Consider the following 26,178-nt stretch of genomic DNA (forward strand, 5'->3'; position numbering starts at 1 on the left):
CTGTCTTCTCTCTCATCTGTTTTTGTAGGGTCTGTTGAAGTCGTTGGTTCTCATAAAGTCCCCCTGGGTAGAACCCGAGGGCCTCCCTCCAGCAGTGATACTTTATTTTTAATGAGGCAGGGCAGGTCCCTCTGTGGCCTGCTGCTTCCTATTTCATCTCTTTCCTACTCTCTTGTTTTGTTTTGGCTCGTCTAAGGAAACAATAACTTTCTCCAAAATAAACTTTATTACTAACATGAAACAAAATTTCCAGGGAAACTGAGAACTCTGGGTGTGAAGGAGGTAAGGAAACAAAGAGGGCCTGGCAGGCTCCCGGGGTTTGGGATGTGGAGGAGAGCCCAGGAAAGACTCTCAGAGGATGGTGGCGGCAGCAGGCAGCACTTCCTGACTCATGAAAATGTCCAGGTCCAGACTGGGATCTTCCAAATCCAGTTTCAGAAACTTGTCTACTAACATCTGGCAACTGAGGGGAGAGAGAACAGTGAGATTTATGGAAGCATGGATAATAGAATCCCTGAGCAGAGGGAAGAGGATGCAGCACAGGAAACCCGAGACCTTGAGAATTTAGAAATTGCAGGAAGAAATTTTGAATCTTTAAAGGGCAAGAGACTGTCTGAGTCCCTGAAAGGGGTAGAAGAGCTGCAGAACATGCTAGAGAGAACAAGGACCCTGGGCCTGCACTCACTTTTCCATTTGTTTCTCCTTTAGCAGCTCCTTGACAGGCTTGATGGGCTCTCCACTGCAGATCAAGTCTGAGACCTAGGACCAAGGAGGAAGGGGCAGGGGTGGGAGTGGGTGTTGGGTAAGAGAAGAGAGTAAGGGTCAGAAATCCCATGGGCCCAGAAATCCAGGTCCCTCAGAGAAGCAGGGACAGTGGAAGGGAGCCCTGATGGAGGCGGTTGCTGTTTGGACCTCACCTCCTTGCCACGAGCAATGAGTTTCTCAGGAAGCCCAGCCTGGGCAGCTGTGTGGGAGGCATGGCTGGCATTGGCAACACCTTCACAAACCTGATAGAAGAAGACAAGGTCATTCCCATCTTCACAGGTCTCCATGGTCTTAAAAGAGAATAAAAGGGGAATGTTATCAGTCATTCTGCTTCCTGCCCCAGTCCCTTGGTCAGTTGCTGTGGAGAGTGAGAAACAGGAAGGGACATGGTCCCTGTGCTCAAGGAGCCCCTGTTCTGACGGAGAAGCCGGTTCCCAGCTCTGGGAAATGCTCGGCCTAGGGGCCCCTAGGGAGCTGGATTGGTTCCTCACCAAATACTGCACGAGGGGCCCCTGTGGCAGCAGCTGTAGCTGAATGAGGCTCAGAAAGTTGGTGGCCACGAAGATGTGGGGGCACGTGGGCCCAAGCGCCAGCCAGTGTCGGATCACGGCCGCTAGAAGCGCGAGACCATCCACCTGTGCAGAGGGCAGGGATGAGGCTGTGGAACCACAGGTGCCCCGTGCACCCCTCTCCTCCTGCCAGGCCTCTCCCGCCTCACACTGTTTCTTTTCCACCCACACACCCCTATTCTTTTCCAGAGGCGCAGCCGCACCCTCTTGTTCCTTAGCCCTCCTTCATTCTCCCCTCCTTAGATCCTCAACAGCTTCTCCCCTTACCGTGTTGGTTCCCTTTCCGAATTCATCAATAAGGACCAGCGACCGCTCGGTGGCATTGTTCACTGCTTTCGCCACCTGCTGGGTACCAGGTGGACAAGGGACAGTTTCAGAAACATTCGAGGCCTGTAATGCACTGACCACAGTCTGCCTGGCAGTAAAGCTGCTTGTGTGTGTATGTGTCCACCCAACAGGACTGCAAGTTCTTTAACGGCGAAGACACATGTTTTGTTCATCCTTTCTTTGCCAACAGTGCCTCACACGAAGCCGGGGATAGATAAAGGTTCGCGGTATTGCTTCTCCTGGTCTCTGAACTGGGTGCTCCCTGCCCCTAGTTTAGAGAGCAGGCAGAAGGAACGTTTTTCCTGACATTTTTCACGGGTAGGGTTCCTTCCCCATTATCCCCCTCCCCCAACCCATCCTCCTTTTGACCTGGTTGAGGTCGATCATGAAGGTAGAGAGGCCAAGGGAGATGGATTCACAGCTATGGATTCGGGTGAAGATGGCATCTACTGCCCCGATTTCGGCCTCCTCTGCTGGCACAAAGCTGCCCACCAGGGCCATGAATGTGATCAAGCCTACCTGAATAGGGGAGGAGACAGGGCCCGGTGCCTCGTGTGGCTGAGGTGAAGGTGAGGCTAAACTGAGGGAAGAACAATAGATCAAGAGAGATGGACACAGTTTAACAGATCACAGCCCCTTCTGTTCGCTTTAGAATCAGTAAAGGGCAGGGAGTGAGCAAAGGCACACTTTAACTCAGAGGTGGGGGAGGAGAATCCAGGCCATGGAACGACCATTACAGCATGGCTCTCCCTCAGGTAGAGAATGAGAACTTGGGAGGAAGAGGAGCGGCGGGTGTGGGCTACGGTCTTTTCATGACAGCTGGGGTCAGAACATGGGGAGAAGAGCTGTAGGGACCTGGGTTGACTGGCAGGTGGGGGATGGAGACAATGGAGAACATTCCAGAGGCCCCGTTTGTAGGATTCCTCTACCTGTTTGAGGTATACGCTCTTCCCTGAGGAGTTGGGTCCAGTGATGACTTTGACCCTCCCCTTGTACCCCCCGCACTCTGCGGAGTTGGGCACGAAGGTTCGGGCACAGAGCTCCATCAGAGGATGCCTGCGGTGGGTGGAGAGGTACCTTGCACGTGGCCTGTGGATGCAGAAGATGGGGCCTTTGGGCCCCTCTTGTCTATGCCTCCACCCTTTTCTGTTCTCACCTGCCATTCTGGATTCGTACCCCAAGGAGCCGTGGGGAGTAACGGGGCCTTGAGTAGCCATAGTCCCGGGCGGCACTGGCAAGAGCCAAGAGGACGTCCAGGCGGGAGGCGAGGTCCAACACCCGGGTCAAGACAGCTGCCCGTGCCAGCACCTGACACTGCAGCTGGTACATCAGCAGGGTTTCCTGGTCTGGGGGCAGGTAAGGGAGGGAGCTGGGGGTCAGCTCCAGGGGAAAGTGAAGGAGAGACAAAGAGGCCAGCAGAGGGACCCAGAGACAGGCTTGCAGATACCATCTGAAATACCCAGAGACATTCAGAAAAGACAGAGTAAGAGAGAGAAAGAGAGAGAGAGAAAGAGAGAGCAATAGCAGGAAGGAAAGGAGCCTATCAGAATCACCTCCATGCTGCCCACTCCGCTCCAGCCACTCGCTTCTCCTCACCCCGGATGTCGCAGTGCAGGTCCCCCAGCAATGCATCCAGCTCCTTGGTTCGAGCACTACGATAGTGAAGCTTCTCCTCTGAGAGGAACTGGATACAAGGGTTCAAACCTATGGGCTTTGCTTCTCTCGATCCTCATCCTATCTAACCCCCGCTCCAGCCCTGACCTTGATTTCTTTCTCCTTTGTCTCAGAGCTGGTAAAGATCAGAGTAAAACAACAGAAGAGGGATCCCACATTGGGCAGTGCTGATGGGGTAAGGCCCTCCTCTCAGCTGCTCATTCACTTTCCTTATCAACCCCTACAGAGGTCAAGGGTCTCACCATGAAGTCCAGACCCTCAATCTCAAAGTCACTGGTCTCCACCATGGAAGGCAGGCGGGGAATACAAAGAAGGAAGCCAATCTGCGGAGAGTAGAAAAGAGATAAAGCAGAGAGTGATGTACTGGGCACTTTTTTTCCTTAGAGGAAGCCAGAGTCCCCTATATCCCCCAATGCTTCCCTCAGGGGGCTTAAGCCACCAAAAAGTATTCATGTTCTTCAGATTTCAACAGGGTCTTCTTATCTACTAATGTGTCCTTCATAAGCCTAATGTCCCCCTAAAAAACCCCTGGGGAGCACACCCACCCTCCTGCCCTCACCAGAGGGATGTAGATGACACTGCATGAAGGAATACGGGGGTCCAGATTTTCCAGCTCCTTCCGAGCCACCTCAGTGAGGAAACTGGGAAGTCCTGTCAGCCTTCGTTTTTCTAGGAGGGTGAAAGACACGTGGATATCAAAAGTAAGGTTCCTGCTCTGGTTGCGATGATTATCCCCAGTTGTAGTGGCCGCCTACTGAGAATGGTACCCCATCACTGGGCAGGCTCGTGTTTCAGGGCTCACAGGCCCATCGTACACCTAACACTCACTCTCATCAATTTCAGGATCTATGTTGGGGAGGACTGTGAAGCGATTTTCAGCAAGACTGCCCTCAAAGTCCACCTGAGGAGACAAGAAGTCCAGGTTCTTTACATCCAGCACCATCTCGTCCTGTTCCTCACCTCTACTTGGGCCCCTTCAGTCCCTGCTTTAACCCTAACCCTCCAAGCCCCCAAGCAGATCCCTGATATTTTGCCATCTCCTCTCACCATCCCATCCCTTGGTCATCCAGCTGACCTCAGTGTCTCCCATGCATCCCCATCTTCCAAACCACATTCCCCAGAGCCCAGTCGTTCTCTGTCACCCAAACCCATCCCTCCCCTAGTTTCCCAGGAGCTCTGCCTCTTTCCTTCCACTCACCACTTTCCCAATGAGGCTGGCAATGTGGTGTAGGTCATCAGAGAACTCTTGGGCAATGTCCCGAAAGAGCTGAATGGACTGGGGCAGGGAGCGGCAAGCATCCCTCAGGCCCAGGGCACTGTACACTGTCTGTAGGAGAAATGGACAGAGGAGGGTGGCCCATACCCAGGCCGGGCTTAGGCGAGGGGACAGGGGTGGACTGAGAAGAACAAAGACCAACAGGGAAAAACACAATAACAGAGACAGAGAGAAGATCTCAAATGCAAAAAAGAAACAGTGAGAGAGAAAATGGTATCTGCAGAACTCTTCACCAGGCACCACACTAAACACTGAGGCTCCAAAGACAACAAAGACAACTGGGTCCCTTGTCCTAGATGGGCTCGTGGTCTAGTAAGGAAGACAAATACACCCAGAAGATTTAAAAATAAAGTGGTAGTTGCTTTGAAAGAGATTTGTACAATATCCCAAGAGAGAAGTTTGTACAGAGGAAGGAGAAAGAGAAATAGGGATATGAAAGGCAGAGAAGAAGTAAATGAGCAGAAGGGGCAATGACAGCATTTGGGTAAGAGACAGCAGGAAGAGGGGATGGGTGAGAGTCACTGAGAATTAATTCTCCAGCGTGAAAGTCAGTGACCTGAGGTGGCTGCTCTAAACAGGGATTAGACTGAGTGGATAAACCCAATCCAAAGGACATTGACTGAGCCTCACTCTGTGACAGAGAATATAAAAAGTGTATAAACCAAAGAGTTTATAATCTAGCCATGATGGAAACAAGCAACAAAAACAATGACTACCCACAAAAAAGACTGACCAAGTTGTGAAACTGACTAAAATTACTAAGGAAGTTCAGAGAATAAGACTAATATGGGCTAAAATAGTTGGGATATCTTTGCAGAGAATAAGAAATAAGCTTGGTCTTGAATAAGGCAATTCCAAAGGGAGGAGGGTATTCTGGGTGGGGGCAAGAGCATGGGCAAATGAATAGAGGTAGGAATAAGAACTAACACTTATTGAATGTTTACTACCCGCCAGGCAATATTCTAAACTTTTTACATGTGTTAATTTCATTCAATTCTCAAAATAATCCTAGGAGATGGGGACTAGCATGACTCCATTTTACAGGTGAGCAACCTGAAGCACAAAGAGGTAACACAATTTGCTCAAGGTCTCACAGAGAGTAAATAGATGAGCTGGGAATTGAGCCCAGGTGTCTGGCTTTTAACCACCATGCTATCCTGAGCAGGAACATGGTGGGTCTCCCAGGCAGAGTGCTTGAACGCGGAGCCTGGCCTGGCTGAAGCCAAGGATAAATGTTAAGTAGTGGGAGGGAATATACAAATAGTCACACACATCTGCTCACGTAAAATAAAATTGAAACTACTTTACGTGTTAGGTAAATATACTGTAGAGGGCTTCCCTGGTGGCGCAGTGGTTAAGAATCCGCCTGCCAATGCAGGGGACACGGGTTTGAGCCCTGGTCGGGGAAGATCCCACATGCCACGGAACAACTAAGCACGTGCGCCACAGCTGCTGAGCCTGCGCGCTAGAGCCCATGAGCCACAACTACTGAGCCTGCATGCCACAACTACTGAAGCCTGCGCGCCCAGAGCCCGTGCTCTGCAACAAGAGAAGCCACCGCAATGAGAAGCCCGTGCACCGCAACGAAGAGTAGCTCCCGTTCGCCGCAACTAAAGAAAGCCCGTGCGTAGCAACAAAGACCCAATGCAGCCAAAAATAAATTTAAATTAAAAAAATTTTTTTTAGGCTCTCTCGCCTTCTGAGATGGCCCACACTCTGTCTGTGGAGTGTGTTTCTCTCTAAATAAATCCACTTTTTAACTATACCTTTGTTTCTCACTGAATTCTTTCTGCAATGAGACATCAAGAACCTCAAATTCACTGGGAATAGAACTATAGCAGCTGCTGCAGCAAAAAAGCTGGAAACTGAAACCATGCACAGAGAAACTTCAGAGAGTCACTGGAAACTTCGAACAGCAGTGGAGGAGGAGTAGCTGGAAAGCAGATGTTACAGCTGGAATTCACATTGCTATCTTGAGCTAGGTGGTAGAAGCCACATGCTGAGGATGGCAGAACAGGAAGACAGAAGGAGACTGGGTCACTGAGGACTTTATGAAACCACCCAACAATCACGGACTGCTTATTTTTATCCTTTTCTATAAAAGATAAACTTATTTAAGCCAAAAAAAGTTTTTTTTAAAGGTTATCTATAGGTGGAGAGAGGGGAAAGGGATAGAAGCTACAATTAATTGACTATACCTTGTTTGGGAGATTTGACTTTGGAACTGTGTAAATATTCTACATAATTATAAGATTAAATTTTAAGAAGCAATTATTAAAAATCAAAAAAAGAATGAAACAAATGAACATAATGTATACCCAGATAGTGACATAACCACTTGAAGTAGTGACTAAAACACAGCAATTTGACTGTATATCCCTAGGGAGAACAGAAAGAACTATCCCTCCTTCCCCCCAAAAAATGTTAAATAGTGTTCAATAATCATATAGTTTTGGTAGTAATGGTGATATTGCTATTCTAAGATTGTTGTGGATGTAATGTAGGAAAAAGCAAATAAGTGATACTTTGATTTTCTCATTCCTAGTGTTATTGAGACACAGAATCTCCAGTATGGAAGAAGGAAATATTGAAGAGGATAAAAATGGAATATACAAGGTAAGAACCCTGTGGTGCTGAATTTAAATAGCTGATGTCACAGATGTAGAAAACAAACTAATGGTTACCAAGGGGGAAACGGTGGGGGAGGGATAAATTGGGAGATTGGGATTGACATATACACACTACTATATATAAAATAGATAACTAATATAGAACCTACTGTATAGCACAGGGAACTCTACTCAATACTCTGTAATGACCTAAATGGGAAAAGAATCTAAAAAAGAGTGGATATATATTTATGTATAACTGATTCACTTTGCTATACAGCAGAAACTAACACAATATTGTAAATCGACCATACTCAAAAAAAATTAATTAAAAAAAAGAATATAGATATAGTGATCTCTGGATATCTAAAAAACTAAAATAAAATAAATAGGTGATGTCAGTACTAATTTATCATGCATTTTATTTTTTTTCAAGTTCCTAGGTCTGTCCACAGAAAAGGCCTACCAGCAATAATCCAAACATGCTGAGTACCCTCTAGCACTCACTGTGGTATACAGAAATACCATTTCTCACTAAAAGGAACCAGGGCTCCTCAGAGAAATGTCTGGTTCCAGGTCAGAACCGGTACGTGTAAGTGGTATATCTGGTACATCTTGTCAAACCAGAGAGTGGGGAAGCTATCCAAGTCTACTAGTGTCATGTTAAAGGACTCAGAAGCCAACATGAAGAGGCTCCCATTGGCTAAAGATGGAATATCTCGAACATGTGTAAAGATTAAAAATGCAGTGGCCTGAAGCATGAAGAAATCTGTAAGTTTGTAATGATACTAAAACAACAACAGCAACCAAAAAAACTCATTGGTTGCCTTGGTGGATTATGGAACTAATTTCATATTTGCTGATAGGTGGACAGATAAAATCAGGGGGAAAAAATCAAGCAATGTTCTGTGATATCACTAGGTAACCAAAGAGTAGATGAGAGGAAGTCTTCCTTCCAGAAACATTCTAATAAATGAAGAAAGAATGACAGAATTAGAATAACACTACTTTGCAATCTCTAAAGAACTAATGGACTTAGATATTAAACATCAAATACTGCTATCATCACAAAAGGAGAGTCAGACATACTGACATTATGTTCCTCCATTTATGAAACACTATTGAAAAAAATTAAACTTGAACCTGAGCAAGCTTCTAGATTCAACTATTAATTTACAGAAATTCTAGAAGAGAGAGAAACATGTCAAAAACAGGGAATGTGGGCTTCTCTGGTGGCGCAGTAGTTGAGAGTCCGCCTGCCAATGCAGGGGACACGGGTTCGTGCCCGGTCCGGGAAGATCCCACAGGCCGCGGAGCGGCTGGGCCCGTGAGCCATGGCCGCTGAGCCTGCGTCCATGAGCCTGTGCTCCGCAACGCGAGAGGCCACAACAGCGAGGCACCCGCGTACCGCAAAAAAAACCAAAAAACAAAACAGGGAATGTAATCAGTGAAATTCAGGCTAAGGAAAACTCTGTAGGACAAATAATCCAGCTTCTGCAACAAATATGTTGCAAGGGGGAAAAGATATATATATGGAGAGGCGGGAAGAGAGGAGGAGAGAAAGAGAGAAAGAGAGAGAGAGAGAGAGAGAGAGAGAGAGAGAGAGAGAGAGAGAATGGTGAAATGGAGAAGGAACCCATACAGGAGATTCAAAAAGACATCATCCCATCGCTATATGAACATATTTTGATCCTAACTGTAATTTTTAAAAATCATTACATTTAAGAGATGAATAGAAATTTAAACATGAGATAATTAATATTAAAGAATTACATTAATTTTTAGATAAGATAATGGCATTGTTATTCTTTTTTAAAAATAATTTTCTTTTAGAAAGCATATTGAAATATTTATGGGTGAAATGATATGATGGCTGGGAATTGCTTCAAAATAATACAGGAAAAGGAAAGTGAGAGAAGATATACATGAAACAACATTTGTATAAGTCAAAGTGTTAAAGCTACATGGTGGGTACATGGGAGTTCTTTGTATTATTCTCTCTAAATTTTTTTTGACAATTTCCACAGTGCAAAGTTTTTTTAAAGGTGTCAGGATAAAGTTGGACTGGGTGACGAGAGTAAAGACGATTTGGAACACATGCTGGGGGTCTTAACCTGGACTTCTAGATTCAAGAAGGGAGGTCTTACCTTGTAGAGAACCTGCCAGTCACTGACCTTGGTGTGAGACAACTTCATGCGTTTAAGAATCAGCTAGAGTCAAACAAGGAGACAGCCGCTGTTTTCCTTCTCCCACCCTAATGCCCCTCAAGATGCCCAGCATCCCTCACCTCCTTCCCCACCTCCCTGCCCCCAACCCCGAGCTCACAGGCACGTTCTTGATGTGACCCAGCAATCGATGCAGCATCTGAGCCATGTCCAGATTCTGGGGTAACAGGAAAAACTGAATGACATCCAGACGGGAATTTAGTTCCTCCAGGTCCTGGGTTGGACGTGTGAACCATAGCCTGGAAGTGAGGGTTGGAGTGAGGAGACCAGAAATTACCTCTGTTCTCATCACTGTCTTGATCTCAATTTGTGAAAAATGTGCATTTGGAGGTCCCTGGGGATTGTGGCAATATGTATCTGCACTGGTAAGTACAGTGTCCTATCTATGCACGTGTGTTTACTTGCATCTACTGAAAATCTCTGGATGTGAGCACAACTGTGTGTATCTCGGTTTTGATGGATATGACCATGTGTCATTCCATGTGGATACGTGATGGAGTTTGTCAATATTTTAGAGGGAGAGCAGTGTGTTGAGGCATTTGAATGCCAACACTCTAGCTCTCTCTGCAGCTGAGTAGGAGTGAGTCAGAAAGAGTTTGTACATCCGTATTTAGCTGTGAAATAGCACAGACATTCATGTCTTTTCATGTTCTTCCTGTGAAAGTATATAACTGTTCCATGTAGAATAAGTCCTCAATTCGTGATAATGTTCATCCCTGCAGAGAAGAAAGTATTGGGTAGAGATACTTAAAGGGCTTCAATAACATTGTCTTATTTTTAAATTGGCTAGTGGAAACACAGAGGTTTATATTATTATTATTATTATTATTATTATTATTACCTTTTCTGTGTCTGAGGTTATTTCCTAATAAATTAAATTATTATACAGAAATAAATGTCTCATCTGTGTCTGTCTAATTCTGGGTATCCCTATCTCCCTATGGCTATGAAGAGTGTGAGATTCTACAAGGACCCGGGAGCCCATGGATTCTTCCCCACATTAGAGCAAGCCATTAGGCATATCATTTTGTATAAGAGCCAACCTGTGGAGACACTGGGGCCTAAGGATGTGTATCTCACACTGTAGTCTACGGCCAGTTACCCTGGGTTAGAACACCCCAGCTTAGAATGAAGTGGAAGACTCATGTGGATTCGACGGTGGGTTTTAGGCACCTCTGCTCCTTGGCCACAAAGGAGCAGAGGTGTCTGAGGCAGTGTGGGCTAGTCTGTGAATACCCTCCCCACCTGGAGAGCACGAGCCTCATCAGACTTTCTTATAAAACACCTGGGTAGCTCTGACTCATGTACTTTGAGTGCCTGGAGGTCTTAGTCGAGCCAGACTCAAGTCAGCTGAGGGGATGAGGCCCTTAGAAGGTAAGCAAATTGTCCAAAGTCATGCAGCTAGTAAGAAGTACAACTGGATCTCAAACTCAGGTCTCCAGACTGCTAGGACAGTGCTCTTTAGAGCATACTGTGACATTTAGTCACCTTCCAGGTGCCCTGTCTGGCTTCAGGCCAGCTGGGCCCTTGGCTGACCATCAGATTGTGATTCTATGCCCTGCAGGATCCTATCTAAGGAATCTGCACCCCTCCCTCACCTTTAACTCAGTTCTCTTCTCCTTTGAGAATTCCTTCCCTTTCATCCCTGGTTGAGACTAGAGATCTGCGCCTGAAGCACTAGAGAACTTCGAGGTAATTAAATCACCCCGCCAATTACCTGGAGATGGCCTCAGAGATAATGCTAAATTAACCTCCAAAAGACATACATTGCAGGGCAGGTGGCATGGGGAAAAGATTGTACACCTGCAGGCTAGCAGAGGTTTCCTGAGATTTTAGAGACGATGTAACCAGTGTGCTTGCATTCTACTGCATACAAGGCCATGTGCTGCGCTAACAGGAATGGGCCACTGCATAGAGTTCACTCACAGCTATGAGGGCAAGTAGATTCACCAACTAATTCCAACCTGCTGTGATAGTGCAACTAGAAAATATAAACAAGCACTATGTGACCACACAGCAAAGTGCATGTCAGTGTCCTCAGAGGTGCCTGTGAAAGCTTCACCAGAAAGGTGATAGCTGGGTTAAAAGAGGATGTAAGATTTTGACAGGTGGAGAGCAGGGGAAAGACCTTCCAGAGGGAACAGCATTAACATGGCTTGAGGGGGAATTCCCTGGCAGTCCAGTGACTAGTACTCCGCACCTTCACTGCTGAGGGCCTGAGTTTAATCCCTCGGTGGGGAACTAAGATCCCATAAGCCACACGGCCGAAAAAACAAAACAAAACAAAACAAAACATGGGTATGAGGAGGTAAGCCTGGAAATTAAAATTGAGGGGCCCTGAATGCCATACTGCTAAAGATGCGACCCTTAATTATGCAGGTAATGCAGAAACCTCCTGAGGTTTATGTTTTGTTTCTACTTAAGCTTAAAAAAAGGGGGGTGGGGGAGTGACATGCTCAGACCTCTATTTTGGAATGAAGAACAGATTGGAAAAAGAAGCGTTTAGAGGCAGAGAGACCAATTTGAAGGTGAATGCAATGCTCCAGGTTAGAAATGAAGATAGCCAGAATTAGAGCAGAGGAAAGAGGGAGAAGGGGATGGCTGAGAGAGACATTTCTGGATAGAATCAATAGGTCTCAGTGAATAATTGAATATGGGGAGTGAGGGAGAAGCATCAATCCAAGGTTCAGAGCTTGAGAAGCTATATTGCCAGCAATGCCATTAACCAGAAAAGGGAATGCAGGAAGAGGAACAGGGCCAGTGGGTGTCAGTGTGGATGCTCTGAGTTTGAGCTGCCTGTGGAAACTGCAGGTGGCGATGATATGCAAAGAGCATTCCACATATGGAGCTCGGAACTAGAGATACAAATTTGAGAGTCATCAGAGTACAGCTCAAATTTAAAGATATTACCGGGGCTTCCCTGGTGGCGCAGTGGTTGGGAGTCCACCTGCCATGCAGGGGACACGGGTTCGTGCCCCGGTCCGGGAGGATCACACGTGCCGCGGAGCGGCTGGGCCCATGGGCCGTGGCCACTGGGCCTGCGCATCTGGAGCCTGTGCTCCGCGGTGGGAGAGGCCGCGGCAGTGAGGGGCCCGCGTACCGCAGAAAAAAAAAAAAAAAAAAAAGATATTACCATGTGTACATTGCTGTCTTGTGATTCTGCTTCTGCTGCGCGTATGTGTGAAAGTCCATGTATCATCAGTGGGTACATGTGCACCTGTGCTGACAACATAAAATGAGAATAACACTAGCTACCACGTGGGGTCGTTGTAAGGATTAAATGCATTTAGCCAGCATTCAGGAAAGGGCAGTTGTTTTCATTACTACTAAGGGTGGTGTGTTTGAGTCTACAGATTGCCTGCATTAACCTGTAGCACGTGTGTGACTCTTACTCACCTGAGCAGTTTCTCTCCCCACTTACAGCGGCATCTGTTGAGGATTCCTGTTGGGAGTTGGGGTAGGGAGTGAGCCTGTTATAAGCAGGGTCAGGGAAGGAGTGTATGGATGTGTCTAAGCTGAGGCATCAGGGTCAGAGGTTTGGGTGTTCAGCTGGCTGGCCTGGGGAGCGTTCCCCAGATACAGGACACAAAGGCAGCCAAAGCCAGCGTATGGCCTCAAGTCTGCGCCGGGATTACCTTACATGGGCTTGGGGGAGGAATGGGCACTCACAGGAACACTCAGCCAGAAAAATATGCAGAGCAGGCATAATTAGACTCACAAAAAGCCCAACACATACACGTAAACATTAGACACAACCCACTGAGATGCACGGTGAAACCACGTGGTTACTTGGGGTGATGTCCCCAATACACCCTAAAGCCTGAAACAACTATAAGAGATAAAGACTCTATGCAAAGCAAACATGGGAGTTATGCAGTTACATAACTCTCCTCTATACACAGGGCCTCCCAAAGTCCCTAGACAGGTACACCACTAGTAGAAATATTCATACAAACCCAAGGAATAAACATGGAATTGGTAGAGTAAGAAATGATATGCAAAAGACACTGGACAACTATACTGGACAAGGTTTCAGAAAGATGCCCAAACTGAGGGAGGGTACAAAGAGTATAATAAAGCTGGATTGGGACTTCCTTGGTAGCGCAGTGGTTAAGAATCCACCTGCCAATGCAGGGGACACGGGTTCGAGCTCTGATCTGGAAAGATCCCACATGCCGCAGAGCAACTAAGCCCATGCACCACAACTACTGAGCCTGCGCTATAGAACCCGCGAGCCACAACTACTGAGCCCACGCGCGGCAAATACTGAAGCCCCCGCGCCTAGAGCCCGTGCTCCGCAACAGGAGAAGCCACCGCAATGAGAAGCCCGCGCACTGCAGTGAAGAGCAGCCCCCGTTTGCTGCAACTAGAGAAAGCCTGAGTGCAGCAACGAAGACCCAAGGCAGCCAAAAATTTAAAAAATTAAGAAAAAAAAAAAGAAGCTGGATTGGAGCAGAAGAGACAGCTGGCAATGGGGTGAAGTGGAAAGAGAGGGACTGGGATACATCTTTGGAGGCAGCTGTTTTTCTGGCAGGCCTGTGTAGTGTGGGATGAGGGAGGGGGCAAACCTACCAAAGAGGCTGAGCCCCTCCTTGAGTCCACTGGCCACTTTGTACACTGAGGGGTGAGGCTCACTCTTAAATATCTGCAGAACACTATCAGGGAGAAATTAGGGTAATTTGTATTTTAAAAGGCAATTGAGAAAATGGAATGGGGATTGGGAACACCTCCTGAGATGAAGTCTTGATGTAAGGTTTGTCCCTCACTGCTCTCTGCCTCAGTTTCTCCCTTTAGAAAAGGAGGGTGACACCTTTGTGCTTTTCTTCTTCTCTCCCCTCACCCCCCTTCTCTTTCCTTCAGGGAGAGAGCTCTTAATAGCCCCAGGATTAAAGAAATTGGAGCCCCGTTAAGGATTATTAGAGCATTAAGCTTAATCCTTCTCCCTCCCCAAAGATGACAGCCTGCTTCCATCTCCTTACCTGTAAGTGTCTTGATCTATGCTCACCAGATGGGTCCTGAGGACAGAAAACAAGCAGAAAGGAAGGTGGCTGGGGTATGTGAGGTGTGAGTTCATTCTTAAGTTATACCCGCTTAGCTCTCCTTCAAGAGTACTGTCTCAGTTTTCTCCCCAGAGCTCCACACCCTCCCAGAAGTTCCTGTGTGTCCTAGAGCACTTTACCAGTTGGGTCACTGCCAACGCCCCCCATCCCGTCTTACTTTCCAGGCCTCCCAATCCCACCTTACTTTGGTTGAGGTTAGGGTAAATGACCTACAACGCAAATTTCTTAAAGCCTAGGATGGGGATGCTGACGTTATAGTCTTCCAGTTCAACCCCGATTCTTCTTCGACCCATGAACTTCAGCAGCCCTCCAAGTGCTCGAACCTAGGAGGGGATCAGTAATGGAGGTGGGGTAAATCCCAACGTCTTGGAGGCTGGACGACGCCAGGGAAAACTATTATTTTCCAGGGCTGGGCTAGTATCTCCCAGGACTCAAACGTAGTCTCCAGGTGCTTGTGCCTTTCTCTAACCTGCTGCAACCTAGCCCTTACCTTGCGGGACCCATCTCACCGTGAGGAGGCAGTCAAAGGGGATGATGGAGGAGAGGAAGAGGATTTTCTCAGTGGCGGTCATGGAGTCTGGGATGAAGGAGTAGTTTCCAGAAAGGAGGCGCTGTTTGCTTATCTCCAGGCCTATTTTGAGGGAAGAAGGGAGGGAAAGATCTTATAGCCCGATTCTTCACCTTATTTTAAGAATGAGAAAACAGAAGCAAGAAAGATGATGTGGCTTGCCAAATTCACACAGGCAGCTAATGGAAAGCTGAGACAAGAGCCAAATTTTCAGACTCTTTATTCTACATACACTTTAAAAAGGGTTGGCTGGGAACATAAACTGAGAAAGATAAATGGCTCAGAAGAGTAAGATATCTGTCTGGAATTGGGGACTTGGGGTCAAAAAAAATCATATTAACAGAGGAACTAATAACATGAATGCCCTAACATCTAATTTAGGATAGAACATTCCCTGTCCTTTTTGCAAAACCCGGGGAGGTTATGGAAGTGTCTTCTAGATGAACGAGGTCACTGAGGCAGTGCCTTTTTTTTTTTTTTAAGGGGTAAATGGCTTTGGCTTAAAGGGGAAAATGCCAACAATCAAAGCTGACCAAAAAGTGTTACTACTCCCTCTTCTCACAGAAGGCACTCATCCCTAGACAAGCCTAAGCTGCAGGTTATTAAAGGCTAGGGATTAGGAGAGATCGTGGGGAGACTGGTCATGGGGCTTGAAGAACACAAAGGTTTAGAATGAGATAGGGCTGAGGGAAGACCTCTGATGATGAAGGTGGAGTTAGGAAAAAGGGTCAGAAAACCGGGATGGGGGACTGGGCAAAGCAAAAGGGAGGAGATACCAAAATCCACACTTGGCAAAAGTATGATTTCAGGTCTCTTAGGCTCTCTGTGCTCTTGGGAGGCTGTGAGGGAGGCAAAGAAAGGGCCATCAGTCTGTACATCTCAGTCCTTCTGCCGCTGTCCCACCTTCCCTCTCACCCAATTCTGGTCTCCTGGCTGTAGCTACCCCCAAGACCCTTTAGTCTCCTGGAACATTCCATAATTTAGTCCTTCCCCATTTTCCCTCTCTCCCTTACCCAGTCCTTACCAAGTTTCCCCAGAAACCGAGTCATATTCTCATCCTGTTTGGCGCTCGTGACAACAGACTGGGGATCGATTTCATCCAGAACTTGGAATGAGAATGGAGACCAAATGAGTTCAAGGATCTTTATCTTTTGACTAAGAGGGAACCCGTAGCCCTCCCCTTGCTATCTCCCTTCACCCCTCAGAAACTTATTTCCTCCCTCTAAGAGTAGGGAGTGCCCCCCACACTGGAAGCATAAGTCGGAGTCAGACATGAGATTAGAAAAGGAAGGAGTAGTAAGACTGATGGGGTGGTGGGAGGGAAGAGGGGTGCCCAGGAGATTATCACTAGACTGTAGACCCTTAAAGGACAGACATGACTGATTTGCCCAGGACTGCATCTCCAGCTCCTGGTACATCTGTGAATAATGAGATGAATTCCTAAAAACAACAAAGGGGGCCTCTAGGAGTCAACTAATAAAAATAGGTTGAGTCAGGTAAGGATCTACGAGTGAAATACACTTCTAATCCCAGAGTAGAGGAATTCCTAGCTCTGTCCTCACCTCTCTGGAGCAGCTTGAGGCTCTCGTGGTCTGGGGCATCTGGCATAAAGTAGATGGTGGAGTCACTAGTGTCATAGTAGGCAATGCCCAGGTATCCTGAGTTCCACAGCACACACAGATGAATCTGTCCGGCAAGGAAGAAAGGAAACTAATATTTGAACCAATCACTCGTTAAGTGCAGGGTTGAGGCATGCCTTATTTAATTTTAATTATTTTATCAACTCTCTGAGACAGGCATCATCACCCCCATTCAGTTAATGCGAAACCGACATTCAGCGGAGGGAAGTGACTGGCCCAGCTCTTGTTCCCAGCCCCTTTATAGGCTAACAATCAGGCGTTCCAATCACCCCCCTGCTCTCCAGATTCGAGCTCTGGCTCCTCAGACATCGCCTCTCCACCCCGCCCCCAGACCTCCGCGGGCTCCTCCTCTTCCTCCTCCTCGGCCTCCCGGGGGTCCGGCACTGGGGCCGGGCTGGGGAAGCTGGCCGAGGCCTCCCTGGGTCCCGGTCCCTGCGGCGTCCTGCCTGGGGTCGCTCCTACGGAGGCCATGGCCTTGGAGGCTCTGTGGATGAAGAAAATGAAGGCGGTTCAGGAGCGAGATCTCACCCGCGAGGAGGCGGGGGTAGCGGGGCGCACAGAAATGCAACTCCACTGAGAACTAATGGGAGAGGCCTGAGGGGCAGGGCTGCTAGGGCCTTCGAGAGCTGTGGTCACAGGTGCAGGGCATCTGGAGGGGCGACTTCTCGGGTATTTAACTAAAGTACAGACTGTGGAAAACACCACCCGCCCCACCCTTATTCCTGTCACGCGGAGGTTGTATTTGGAGACTGTCTGAGGGTCCTGTGGGACAAGTTTTGCACGCCTCCTCTCTCCGCCCCTGCCAACCAAGCCCCCAAGATCACAGCCTCACGCTCTTGACTTCCCCACCCAGTTGCGGACAGTTCGCGGCGTTTTCCCGCCTTTTCAGTCACCTGGGTCGCGACGCGCGCGAGGGCGCGTCATTAAACGCCGCGGGCCTGCGGGAGGGTGCGCCGACGCGAGGGCGGGGTGCGCGCGCACACGCCCCGCCTTCTTAGCCGCTATTGGTCGAAGAGACCCGGATCCTGCCTAGAGATCCAACAGAGCGAGAGGGAGGAGGGGACCGCAGAGAAGGCTGGACGATGACTGGCCTATTCGCATATGGGGGCGGTGCCAGAACGTTCAAACTTCCCGCCCTCTGCTGTTGCCTAGCAACCGGGCCTCTGGCCCTTGATTGACACAGGGTGGAGCCTGTGAGAAGGTTCTTAGCAGAGCTGGAGTCAGAGCCCCCGGAACGGGTCTAGGGGCGTTGGGTAATCTGGAGAGGAGGCCGACCTTAAAGGAACAGAGACACGTTTTTGGGGGGGGTTTTGTTTTTGTTTTTGTTTTTTCTGGAGAGTGGAGACAAGCAGCATTAATTCAACCTATGCCAACAATTCTAACTTAATATTTATAATGAGCTTAGAACAGTGCCTGGCAAACATAGTAAGAACTACGTGAGCGTTTTAAATAAATAAGCGGAAATAAGAAGCGAGACTCCTATCTCAGCCCACCTTTGCCTGTTTCCTGGGTGCAGAGTATGATCACTCCCATAGGGACACCACAGGGCCTAATTAATAATTTCAGCGCCCCAAGAGAAGTTGGAAGCATTCGACACACACACACACACACACACACACACACACACACACACACACCCCTAAGGACAGAAGGGTGTCATTCATTCATTCTGGGCCAGGTGGTGGACTCAAAACAGGGAACATAATTAAATCCCTACTCCATGAGCCTAATTTTTGAGTGTGTGTGTCTGAGGGGAGGAGAAGCAAGAAGATAGTGAAGGAGAAAGAAATAAACAATCATATACTTTTAAAAACACCTCTTAAAATACATCTTCACCCCCAGCTTTGTTCTGGGTACTCTGAGATGCGGAGATCCCACCCAAGAGCTTAAGAAAGATGGTAACCTGGCTCTGCTAACCAATGATTGGAAAATCCCTTCTAGTGAGAAAGGTGGGGGAGTGAGTTAAGGGCTAGGTTAATGGTTACCCCTGGCAAATTGTTTAGCAATGGGGCTATGGAAACCTGGAGGAGGCCAGGTGACAGCTCTAAGGAGTGTTGGGGAGGGACACACGTTCCAATCTGGGGTGGGAAGAGATTAGGGACTGGTTTACCAACCTGAGGAAGGGAAGGGAGTGGAAAGAAAGGCTGGGGAAGAAAAGGGGAGATACTGAGATAGGAGAAAAGCAGGGGCAAGGAGATTGAGATGGGAGGGAAACTTCTCTGATGCAGGATTTGGGGGTATAGCCCCTGGCTTCAAACCCATGCGGCACTGATGGATGGTACCAGGAGAGGGCAGCATTACCTGTTGTTACCTGAGAAGTTAAGGAAAAATACTTTGTGGGTAGCCATGCCAGCTAGCCAAAGTCAATATTGATCAAGGCAGCTCTAGCTATAAAAGCTGTAGGGAAAGAGAGGCAGGGGAGAAGCTGTCAAACCTGTCTGAGCTCAGGGCTGGCCCCATTTACCCGAGGCTTCTCCCAGAAGGGAGATTTTTGTGGGGCAGATTCTCTGGTGGACATGGACCAGCTGGAGCAGAAAAGGACCTTGAGAAGTAGCGCTGCTTTGACCTCCCTTCCTCAGATGGAACGGGTCATGTGTGCAGATTTTGAGGGTCACCCTGGAGGCGATTCCCCACCAACAAACACATACTCGTTGAATCATTCTACGTCCTTATCGGATGTTACAATTCAAGGGAGCAAACGCCAAATATATCCCCTCTCTGAGGAGGACAGAGAAAGGCCTTCCTCCATGGAGGAGAAAACCCACAGAAGAGGAAGCATGAGAGGAAACCGCTAACTGCTGGTTCCAGCACCTCTCTTCACTCCACCCCCTCCTCCCCCAACTCCCTCCCTTTCTTTAAGTTTCAAGCCCTGTTTTGCTTCTATGTCCTTGCATTCCACCATGATTTTCTGAAACTGTAGGTGTCCTGTTAAGACAGAGGGTGGTGAGGAAGAAAGGGATGGCTGGATAGGAGAGAGATTCAAATGTGGAGGCTGGCATATGTCCAGTCTGGAGGACATATTTTTGGGCTATTTTTCAGCAGATCATAAAGGGTTTGATAGAACCTCCAAAATCAAGGTTATTGGGGAGGGAGGGAGAGAGCTCTTCTTCCTCTGTCCTCCCTACTTCTTTCTTTCTTTCTGTATTTATTTATTTATTTTTGGCTGCATTGGGTCTTCATTTGTGCGCGCGGGCTTCTCATTGCGGTGGCTTCTCTTGTTGCGGAGTCCTTAGTCCTTCTGAGGACTCCACTCACACTATTCTGTCTGATCTTCACTTTTTTCCCCCATGATAGGACCAACTACCACCAGCCCCTAGCATTGGTGCAGCTCTACTCTGGGGCCATAATAACCCCATGCTTCCACCCTAACTCCAAGGCAACCCGTCAGTGATAAAAGGGCAAGGGGCACAGGAAAGGGCCCCAGACCGGGGTCGGGGGCAGGCAGAAGTAGAAGCATTAAATCTGACCAGGCTACGGAGCGGGAGAGTACCTCTGCCAGTGATGAAGTCCCTTGGCTCAGCTTCCGGTTTCCCCAGCACAAGGCCTGGTTATCTCCTTTCCCCACCCCTGCCCTACCTCTCACCGCTCTCTTCCTCCAACCCAGCCTTCCACTTGCAAGTCCCTCTCCTGGGCCACAGTCCTAGCAACCCAGAATTTGGACTGGAGTTCCGAGGGAACTTGGAGAAAGTAATAAAGGACCACCTTTCCCTTATATAATTCCCTTTCTGGGCCCTCAGGGACGTGCTCAAGCAGTCGGTGTCAGATTTCTTGTGTGAGGGTTGAGTGGGAGTGTAATCTGATTAATGAAGCAGGGAAACTGAGGCAGAAAAAAGTCCCTTGTTCAAGGAGACTGGCAGGGACACAAGAAGTTTCCCAGGATTCCCTCTCCTCAACAGCCCCTTCCCCATCATCTGGGAGACCTGAGGCTCACCCCTCCAGGCCCACTCCCTAGGTCATCGAGTTCCGCCCCCGCGCCTGTCCCCTCCGCAGGTTCAGGGCGGGGCGGTCCGTGAGTCAGCTCCCAGATCCAGCCCGGGAGGGGGTAGAGCTAGATCCGCTGGGTGTGGAGGACGCTGGACTTGGTCGAGAGGCCGCGTCTGGAGTGTGCGGGTCTGATCGGGCTCTTGCGGCGCTGCAGGGCGAGTAGTCCCAGGTCTGGGGGAGAGAATCTTTTCTGTGCGACCGCCTTCTCCCTGGCCCCGCCCCCTCCCAGTTCCCCCAGAGAAGGCCGCTTCCTGGTCCCCGTCGCAACCATGGCCGAAGAACAACCGCAGGTCGAATTGTTCGTGAAGGTAAGAACACCTTCTCCCTCCTAGGCCCCCCTCCGAGTTACTGGAAGGCAACTTGCACTTTTCCCCAGCTCTAGCCTTAACTCCCTAATCCCTTTCCTCTTTGATCCCCACCCCCAAGCCCACGTGCAGTCTTTAGGGCGTGTGTGGCAGGGGCCTGGGGTGGTGGCGGCCGGGGTTTGGGAGGGGAAGACAATTGATGTGTGCGCGGGTAATGAGAATTCTAGGCTCAACCCTGAAAAGTTTGTAGAACTGCAAGTTTCCAGCAGCCTGAAGGACAGGAAAGTAGAGAAAAGGGAGGGTTCCCAGGAGCTGAGAAGATTGACGGGAGTGGGTGTGGGGGGACAGCTGATAGGAGGACCGAGAGAGAAGGGGGCAGCAGGAGACCTACAGGCTTTGGGTGGGACAGAGGGAAACATCCGGATGAGGGCCCTACAGGAAGATCAGAGGGTGAGGAGCATAGTGGGGGAGACTTGGATGGGGGGGTGTCGGGACGGGGGAGGCTTCAAGGAAGAGGGTGTGGTCCAGAGGCCTGGGAGTGGGACCAGGTGAACTGGGAAGAATTGGTGGGGTGGAAAGAGACGGGAGAGGGGGAGTAGAGTTCCAGAAGCTGGCTCAGAGAGGTGATGGGGTCGAGAATGAGTGTCCTGAGGACTTGGAGAATCGAGAGAAAGGGTGGTGGCGAGGAGATGAGAGTTGAGTTGTGGCTACCGCGAGGGTAGATGGGGAGAGAGCAGAAGGAGGAGAGCTGAGTTAGGGCGTTTAAGGTTTGGGGGTTACAAAAACAGAAGAAAAAGAGTCGCCCCAGCTCTGTGCTCTCTGCGGGTGTGGATGAGGAGAGGTGGTCCCAAGGCATTTGCATATCGAAACCGCAGGCTGCCGTTTCCTCCCCGCTCCCTTCCCCACTAGCACTGCATTCTCTCCCCTCTTTGGATCTCTTCTTTGTGCCCCTCCCTCCCTTTAGCGACCCCCCCCTCCGTCGGTAACTCCCGATTCACACATTCTCCCCACCCTTCGCTTTCCTGCCTCCTTTCTCTCCACTTCCCCGCTTTTGTTCATCTAGCCTTTGTGTGTTCCAGCCCGTTTCTCCCTCTCCTTTATGCTGGGGCTTCTCCGGTAGCCATTCCCTCTCCCTCAGCCATGGCTGTGTCGACCCCCTTAGGTGTGGTCCCCACCTCACTCTCACACTTGCCTCAGGGGCTACTTTTATTTTTACTCCTGGGTGAGTCTGCGCTATAGAGATTCCAGCCCTGGGTCCTGTGTGAGGAAGATTATCCGGAGCCAGGGGACTTGTCCTGGGAAACCCCAGCTGTGCCCAGGGAAGAGGGAGGTGGCCTTCGCTGCCCAGGCCTCAGCCTCACAGGTCCCTGCCCCCACTGCTTGCCAGGAAGGAAGCTGCTGAGACCGGAGACGCAGTGAGATGAATCCCTCAGCTAACGGGGAGGTGTCCTTTGGGGGATGAGGTCACTACTTGCAGATTAGAGGGCAGCCCCCCTCTGCAAGGCCCTCCACATCTCTAGGGCGAGGCTCTGAGCCCCTTGACTCCCCACCCAGCTGCTTGGGTAGAGGTATAGGGAACCAGAACTCCTGCTGCCAAACCCTGTCCCACCTCTCCTGTTCTCAGGCTCTACTCCATTCAGGAATCCAGGCCTCTAGCCCATGACTCTAGCCTCACCAAAGTCCCTCTCTAGGCGTTATTTCATGGGTGGATGTGAGAATTAAATGAGTTTCTGTATGTAAAGTGCTTAGGATGGTACAGAGAAAACTAACTACACCACCATTAGTGTTCCCTCTCTACGGTCCAAATCCTCCAGATTCTCCAAAGCCCATTCCCTCTGCCTACCTCCATCCGTCCTCAACTCTGGGGAACCAGAAGCCTACCTTTGCAGAAGATATTCTCACTGACCCACCTTAGGTTTGACCCAGACCCCAGGGTAGAGAGCCCAGTTCTGGAGGGGTGCTTTTAGCGGTGAGACTGAGTATGTGTCATGACTAGGCAGAAACCACCTAGATCTGGGAGTAGGAGATGCAGAGAATGGCCTGGGGATGAGTGGGGTGCACCAGGCCTAACCTTGGGCTGGGGGTTGCTTTCCAGGCTGGCAGTGATGGGGCCAAGATCGGGAACTGCCCCTTCTCCCAGAGACTGTTCATGGTGCTCTGGCTCAAGGGAGTCACCTTCAATGTCACCACCGTTGACACCAAAAGGTAGGTGCACTTCTGTTCCTCTAACCTCCCTTGTGCACACACACATGCACACTTACACACTCACCCACCTGAGTCCTTCCATCCTGAACTGTTTTCCCCTCTATCCGGAGTCTCTTTGCCACGTGTCTCCATCTCTCCTTTCTGGGTCTCCCTAACTCCCTTTTCCTGTCTTAATGCCTGGTCTCTCCTCCAGGCGGACTGAGACGGTGCAGAAGCTATGCCCAGGAGGGCAGCTCCCATTCCTGCTGTATGGCACTGAAGTGCACACAGACACCAACAAGATTGAGGAATTTCTGGAGGCGGTGCTGTGTCCTCCCAGGTATAGAGGAACTTGGAAAGGGGAGTAGGGGAGCTGGGAGACTCTGGGAGAGAGAGGTTGAAGAAATGAAAAACAGAGATGGTGGTGGGGCTGCGGCAGGGGCGCTGAGGTTCCTCCTCAGAAGATATCTTATCCTGTTTGTCCCATTGGCTTCCAGGTACCCCAAGCTGGCAGCTCTGAACCCTGAATCCAACACAGCTGGGCTGGACATATTTGCCAAATTCTCTGCCTACATCAAGAATTCAAACCCAGCTCTCAATGATAGTGAGTCTTGTGGGTTGGAGGCCTGGGTCCTAGGAGGAATAGAAAAGATCCAGTGATTAGGGGCACCTGGACATTCAGATACCCTGAATGTTGGCAAATCTTACTTCAATTAAAAAAAAAAAAAAAAGAGAGAGTCAGTGAGAGAGAGAGAGAGAGAGAGAGACTCTAGATCCAGATGACCTGAGTACAAATTCTAGTAGCTGTGTGACTTTGGGGAATTCATTGAACTTCTCTGTAAATCCATTTCCAGATCTATAAAATGAGGATAACAGTACCTACTTCATGGGTTGATGTGAGAATTAAATGAGTTTTTGTGTGTAAATTGCTTAGAACAGCACAGAGAAAATGAACTACATTAGTGTTAGCTATTATTATTTTGGACTGGCCTCACCATTAGTGTTCACCCCCTCATGGGCCTTCTTGGACTATGTTAGTCTTCTGATGTTCTTACCAACTCCCTTCTCTTGCACAGACCTGGAGAAGGGACTCCTGAAAGCCCTGAAAGTTTTAGACAATTACTTGACATCCCCTCTCCCAGATGAAGTAGATGAGACCAGCGCTGAGGATGAGGGCATCTCTCAGAGGAAGTTTCTGGATGGCAATGAGCTCACTCTGGCTGACTGCAACCTGTTGCCAAAGCTCCACATAGTACAGGTGAGTGGTCACTGTGGGAGGAGAGGGTGGTCGCTGGGATGGCTCTTTAAGGGTCTCCCACGCAGGCTTCCCATGACAATCACTCCAAAGGTGCTTTCTTTCTTAGGGTGGTTTTCAATAGCAGACACCACCCCATTCCTTCTCTGCTGTCTTTGCTGGCAAGACCACTACTTGAGAGAATTACATTCCACGATGCAAGGTGTGGGTGCAAACAGACCGGCCTAGGGTAACACATCCCAGTGTTACTTTCAAGAATGCTCTTCCTGTCTCTGTCATTGCCAAATCCCCAGATCAGAGAGCAGGCTTTTCCTAAAATCAAAGTTTTAAGTCTATAGCTTCAGTCTCCACTTCCTCTTGTGGAAGATGAAAACTGCTGGTTCCCATGTTTTTGTCATAGTTCAAAGCTACGGTTTAGTTTCTGAAATGTGGGCCCAGTGTCAGTCTGCTGCAGAACCGTGTACTGAAAATCTCTGTACTAGGCACGGAAAGACAAGATATGTGGTGACTGGTCCTTGCCCTCAAAGGATCTGAAATCTAGCTGAGAAGATAAAACATTCACATGATTAATAATACATGATTAAAAGCCAAATGAAAAGTAGAAAAAAGTTGCTCTGGAAATTCAAGAGGAGAGTTTTATGGTTTGTGAATTATATTTCAAAATCAAGAGGGGAAAACTAGCACCATGGACTGGGGTGGCCTGAAAAGGGGCTGGTTATAAATGGCTAGGATTTCAGTAAGCGGAGAGGATGGGTGAAGGCCTTACAAGACAGTGAGGAGTTAAGAAAGATGATTGAAGATGATTTATATGGGAGATAAGAATCATCGGAAGAGAAACCAGATAGTGGACCTACTTGAATGCCTGGATTTTATCATGAAGCCTTGGGATGAGGGAAGGACCGAGAGCATGGCAGCCAATGTCACTTCCCTGAAGCTAAACCTACTGGTTCTCCTCTCCCCACCCCTAGGTGGTATGTAAGAAGTACCGTGGATTCTCCATTCCGGATGTGTTTCGGGGAGTGCATAGGTACCTGCGCAATGCCTATGCTCGGGAAGAGTTTGCCTCCACCTGTCCAGATGATGAGGAGATCGAGCTGGCCTATGAGCAAGTGGCCAAGGCCCTCAAATAAGCCCCTCCTGGAGCTCCCTCGCCCCCCTCCATTTTCTCCACAAAGGCCCTGGGTGGTTTCCACATGGTTACCCAATGGACACACTCCAAAATGGCCAGTGGGCATAGAATCCTGGAGCACCTGTTTAGGGCTTGCTGGGGGGATGAAGAGAAAGGATGGGGGATCTGGGTGAGATTTTTACTGTGGGGTGGGTAGGACAATGTATTTCAGTAATAAAGTACAGAATGAAAATCTAGTGCTTTGGGACTTCCCTGGTGGTACAGTGGTTAAGAATCCACCTGGCAATGCAGGGAACATGGGTTCGAGCCTTGGTCCGGGAAAATCCCACATGCTGCGGAGCAGCTAAGCCTGTGCGCCACAACTACTGAGCCTGTGCTCCAGAGCCTGTGAGCCCGGGTGCAAAAACTACTGAAGCCCGCGCGCCTAGAGCCGGTGCTCCCGCAACAAGAGAAGCCACCACAATAAGAAGAAGCCCGCGCACCGCAACGAAGAATAGCAGCCCCCGCTCCGCAACTAGAGAAAGCCCGCGCATAGCAATGAAGACCCAACGCAGCCAAACATAAATAAATAATTTTAAAGGAAAAAAGAAAATCTAGTGTTTTTACAC

General features: G+C 49.0%; 2 protein-coding genes across 4 annotated transcripts; one reads left to right on the forward strand and one right to left on the reverse strand.

The window, feature by feature from the left end:
• Nucleotides 1-207: 207 nt before the first annotated feature.
• On the reverse strand, nucleotides 208-22,931 carry MSH5 (mutS homolog 5). Of its 3 annotated transcripts, none has more exons than XM_065884964.1 (25): nucleotides 22,884-22,931; nucleotides 17,047-17,197; nucleotides 16,636-16,759; nucleotides 16,098-16,178; nucleotides 15,850-15,912; nucleotides 15,015-15,136; nucleotides 14,719-14,828; nucleotides 14,425-14,460; nucleotides 14,018-14,100; nucleotides 12,842-12,887; nucleotides 9,546-9,684; nucleotides 9,368-9,430; nucleotides 4,534-4,662; nucleotides 4,164-4,236; nucleotides 3,895-4,004; nucleotides 3,578-3,658; nucleotides 3,258-3,345; nucleotides 2,818-3,007; nucleotides 2,591-2,717; nucleotides 2,031-2,180; nucleotides 1,602-1,679; nucleotides 1,257-1,400; nucleotides 918-1,055; nucleotides 686-759; nucleotides 208-463 (listed from the first exon to the last, which is right to left on the reverse strand). In XM_065884964.1, exons 2-25 carry the CDS (start codon nucleotides 17,182-17,184, stop codon nucleotides 352-354), a joined length of 2,499 nt encoding a protein of 832 aa, XP_065741036.1. In that variant the 5' UTR covers nucleotides 17,185-17,197; nucleotides 22,884-22,931; the 3' UTR covers nucleotides 208-351. The 3 variants fall into 3 exon arrangements, with proteins under 3 accessions (XP_065741036.1, XP_065741037.1, XP_065741038.1); XM_065884965.1 differs by lacking the exon at nucleotides 22,884-22,931 and adding an exon at nucleotides 17,607-17,620 and having other exon boundaries at nucleotides 1,602-1,676; XM_065884966.1 differs by lacking the exon at nucleotides 22,884-22,931 and having other exon boundaries at nucleotides 1,602-1,676; nucleotides 17,034-17,225.
• On the forward strand, nucleotides 20,746-25,802 carry CLIC1 (chloride intracellular channel 1). The gene is made up of 6 exons (XM_065884967.1): nucleotides 20,746-21,005; nucleotides 23,098-23,207; nucleotides 23,401-23,526; nucleotides 23,684-23,790; nucleotides 24,263-24,444; nucleotides 25,410-25,802. The coding sequence occupies exons 1-6, from the start codon at nucleotides 20,967-20,969 to the stop codon at nucleotides 25,569-25,571; spliced, it is 726 nt and encodes a 241-aa protein (XP_065741039.1). The 5' UTR covers nucleotides 20,746-20,966; the 3' UTR covers nucleotides 25,572-25,802.
• Nucleotides 25,803-26,178: the final 376 nt, after the last annotated feature.

The sequence above is a fragment of the Phocoena phocoena genome, chromosome 10, assembly GCF_963924675.1.
Source record: "Phocoena phocoena chromosome 10, mPhoPho1.1, whole genome shotgun sequence".
In the NCBI taxonomy this organism is placed as follows: domain Eukaryota; kingdom Metazoa; phylum Chordata; class Mammalia; order Artiodactyla; family Phocoenidae; genus Phocoena; species Phocoena phocoena.

Excerpts from the sequence above, each read along its gene's own strand:
- MSH5 (XM_065884964.1), bottom strand. The coding sequence starts at position 17,184 with ATGGCCTCCGTAGGAGCGACCCCAGGCAGGACGCCGCAGGGACCGGGA. Across the intron at positions 16,179-16,635 it reads CCTCAAGCTGCTCCAGAGAG|TTCTGGATGAAATCGATCCC; the intron begins GTGAGGACAGAG and ends TCTCATTCCAAG. Across the intron at positions 1,680-2,030 it reads TCATGATCGACCTCAACCAG|CAGGTGGCGAAAGCAGTGAA; the intron begins GTCAAAAGGAGG and ends CCTGGTACCCAG.
- CLIC1 (XM_065884967.1), top strand. The coding sequence starts at position 20,967 with ATGGCCGAAGAACAACCGCAGGTCGAATTGTTCGTGAAG. Across the intron at positions 21,006-23,097 it reads AGGTCGAATTGTTCGTGAAG|GCTGGCAGTGATGGGGCCAA; the intron begins GTAAGAACACCT and ends GTTGCTTTCCAG. Across the intron at positions 24,445-25,409 it reads CAAAGCTCCACATAGTACAG|GTGGTATGTAAGAAGTACCG; the intron begins GTGAGTGGTCAC and ends CCCCACCCCTAG.